Below are 3,429 nucleotides of genomic sequence, written 5' to 3' on the forward strand. Positions count from 1 at the left end.
GTGTGTGTGTGTGTGTGTGTGTGTGTGTGTGTGTGTGTGTGTGTGTGTGTGTGTGAGACAGAACCTGGTGCCAGTCAGAGAGAAGCTGCAGATGCCATCGGTCTCTTTCCTTCTCATACTACAGGGACAGACACATCTTTCAAACGGCATCTACAAGTTACGTTCCTGAAACCTAAAGAATTGCACTTCAATCACTGAAGTGCTTTAGAGCCCAGGATCCTGAAAACCCCGAATTGTTCATGTTTTTCCTCTCCCCAGACGCATTCTCTCTTGATCTCCTTAGGCAAGGAGGAAGGAACAATGACTGCATCAGAAAGGCAGAGGTGGCTTTCACCACAGCCAGCCCTTGCCTACCACCGTCCTCGTGGACACACCTAGCCGCACCACATCGGCACAGTCGGGGTCTTGAGCCACTTGCAGTAAGGTCTCCTCCACGTCCCTGTTTCTCCCAGGAGGGTCCATGATGTGATTGATGTGCTGCTGTAAGGTTCTGGGCAATGTCATTAGCTGGGTGAACTGTCCTTCCGGGCTTTTATCTATCTGGGAAAAAGAGAGAGAGAGAGAGAGAGATGACGTCTTTGCAAATGCTCTGAAGTCTAGACACTGTCAGACACATGGCTTCTATTTAAAAATCCTGCAAACAAGAGTCTCATGCTGTACAGGACTCCCATGCACACATCTGTATCAAATAAGGTTTTCCTTCCTTCCTCTAACATAAGCACCACCCCTCCCCAGGTGGTGTAAGAAACTGAGTATTTACATGGTCAGGATTACAGGACCCTTTAAAAAGGACAGCCCTGGTTTTAGAATATCCCACTTCTTTGTGAGAAAGAAGCCTCTTAAACATCTAGCCAGGCGGTGGTGGCGCACGCCTTTAATCCCAGTTCCCCAGAGACAGGCGGGAACTCTTAAAATGACAGGAAAACATCACCAATCACAGGTTGAATGGGTTTAATAAGTTTACCCCTTCAATTCCTATATGAAGCACCCAATATTCCTTAAAACACCAATGAGACCTGGCAGTGGCCAACAGTAAATTTCATCTTCAGGGTTAAGAATTTCAGATCCTCTGAGCATTCTGTGATGCAGTGGCACTTGTCCAGAACTGGTACCACCCCATAACTGGGGAGGCAGAGACAGGCGGATCTCTGTGAGTTCGAGGCCAGCCTGGTCTACAAAGGGAGTTCCAGGACAGGCTCCAAAGCTACAGAGAAACCCTGTCTCGAAAAAAAAAATCTTTTAAAAAATTATTTTATTTTATGCATTGGTGTTTTGATTGCACATTATGTCTGTGCACCACGTGTGTATCTAGTTCCTGAAGAGCCCAGAACTGGGTGTCAGATCCCTCAGAATCAGAGTTACAGACAGAATTGAGCCACCACGGAGGTGCTGGGAATTAAACCCAGGTTCTCTGCAAGAACAGCTCTTAACCACGAAGCCATCTCTCCAGCTCCAAGAGAAACCTCTTTGCAGGATCAGTTTCTGACTTGTCTTAAACCAGCAGCTAAGGGAGGTGGGCTGCAGCTAACAAGTCCAGATCAAACGCAGGGCTCAGCGTTTCCTCCTCACTCTGAATGCTGTGAGGGGTCGTGAGTATGAGACCATGGGATCTGAATTCGTGCCCCTGCTCTGGGCGCGTCTCCCCAGCGCTGTACTTCACAAGTGACTGCAGGGACACACTGACGACAGAGGCCTGCCTCCCTCTGAGCTCTCCAGAACACAGAAGGTAAGTGGTTAACTTAGTTGTCATGATTTGTTACAAATGACCGAGCCACCCAGCTGGTTCTGCTCTAATGTAGTCTAAATACATTAAGCTGTTCTAGGACAAAGACAGATATAAAACTATGTATTGCCTGGGGACCGGTGAATCAAAAGTTAGCCCCACTGCTGAGACCAGACCAGTTCCCTAATACAGTGTATTTTGTCTCATAGAATTAAAAATAAACAACATGAAAGCTACACGTGAGCGCAGCTGCCTGCTTCACGCAGAAGCAGCACCACCTCCTCAGCAGCACCTACAGCACCGAGGAAAAGAACAGCTTCAGGGGCAGCCTGGTGACCTGAGCCCCACCCCCAGGATCCATGTCAAGGTAGGAGAGAATCAACTCCACAAAGTCATGTGGGGCCACACTCACATCGCCATCTTGGTCTACACAGTGAGTTCCAGGCCAGCTAGGACCCAGTGAGACCCTGTCCCAAACAATAGCATCAAACAAAAAAGATGAAGGCATTCATCTGACTTGCTGTTTAGGTAGGTTGGTCAGAGGTAAAGACCTGGCATATTCCCTGAGTTGGAAGAACCCTGAGGCCCTTCAGCTCCCAGCAGCCTCACAGAGCCAGAGCCTTCGGGTGCAGAAGCACCTGACCCGAGATTGGCACTAGGAGTGCCATGAGCAAACCCCATGGAGGGACATCAGAGCTGCCACTGGAGAAGACTGGGCGGAGGCTGTCACTCTTTCCCCCTGGCCAAGGCAGTGAGAAAAAGTAAAATCACACTTCTGGAAGGAGAGACGGGTGCTATCTGTACACACAGAAAATGTGGGGTATGGTGGCCGTTTTGTGTTCCTTGATTAATCTACAGTGCTCAGCTACTTGGTCAAACACCAGCCCGGATGTTGAGAAGGCATTTTTAAGATTCAATTAACATTTAGATCAGGTGAGTATAAATACAGCTGATCACTCGCCATCATAGTGGGGCAGGCTCCTCTGTTAGCTGAAGGCTACAAGAGAAATGCCCAAGGTCCCTTGAAGCAGGTAGTCTGCCTCTAGACTCAAGGCTGTGGCACCAACTCTTCCCTGGGTCTCCAGCCCACTAGCCTGCCCTACTGATCGGAAATCTGCTGCCCCCCAGATTCACGAACTAATAATAAGCTGGTCTCTTTCCTACCCGACCCCCAACACCCTAACAGTGCCATTTCTCTAGAAGGCCCCAGGAAAGAAAAAAGTGATGATGGCCTCTGTCAGGTCCCCAGGAAGTCTGGCCTTTACAAAAACTAAATGAATCCTAGTGGGTTACAGTGCATGACTGAAAATCCTGAGGGCTCTCGGCACCAGGTGTGGTGATTATCTGAGCTCAGGAGAGTCATGGCTGTGACTGACAGGGACCAATGGACTGTTCTCCATTCCTGCTGGGAAGGAGGATAAGAATCAGTTCACAGTTACTTTCAAAGAAACAAGTTATATCTTGGGGTTTGCCTCATGTTTACCACCCTCCTGATGAGACATTTGAAGGAAGCCAGAAACCTGGATATTCTGTATGTTACATCTGTCTACAACACCAAAGGCAGAATGTCCCTCCCTTCTTTTTATTTATTTATTTTTTTTTTGGTTTTTTTCGAGACAGGGTTTCTCTGTGGCTTTGGAGCCTCTCCTGGAACTAGCTCTGTAGACCAGGCTGGTCTCGAACTCACAGAGATCCACCTGCCTCTG

The 3,429-nt window shown here is 48.5% G+C and overlaps 1 protein-coding gene across 5 annotated transcripts in view; it reads right to left on the reverse strand.

Moving 5' to 3' along the window:
- Tamm41 (TAM41 mitochondrial translocator assembly and maintenance homolog) overlaps positions 1-3,429 on the reverse strand; it is a 33,452-nt gene that overhangs the window by 8,644 nt on the left and 21,379 nt on the right. For 4 of the 5 annotated variants that reach the window (XM_005365035.2, XM_026788316.1, XM_026788315.1 and 1 more), the window contains exon 6: positions 375-540. In XM_005365035.2, coding sequence (XP_005365092.1) covers positions 375-540 — 166 coding nt within the window. Of the gene's footprint in view, positions 1-374; positions 541-3,429 lie in introns of those variants that run through there. The other variant, XM_026788317.1, reaches the window with a different exon arrangement.

The sequence above is a fragment of the Microtus ochrogaster genome, unplaced genomic scaffold (assembly GCF_000317375.1).
Source record: "Microtus ochrogaster isolate Prairie Vole_2 unplaced genomic scaffold, MicOch1.0 UNK1, whole genome shotgun sequence".
NCBI lineage: Eukaryota > Metazoa > Chordata > Mammalia > Rodentia > Cricetidae > Microtus > Microtus ochrogaster.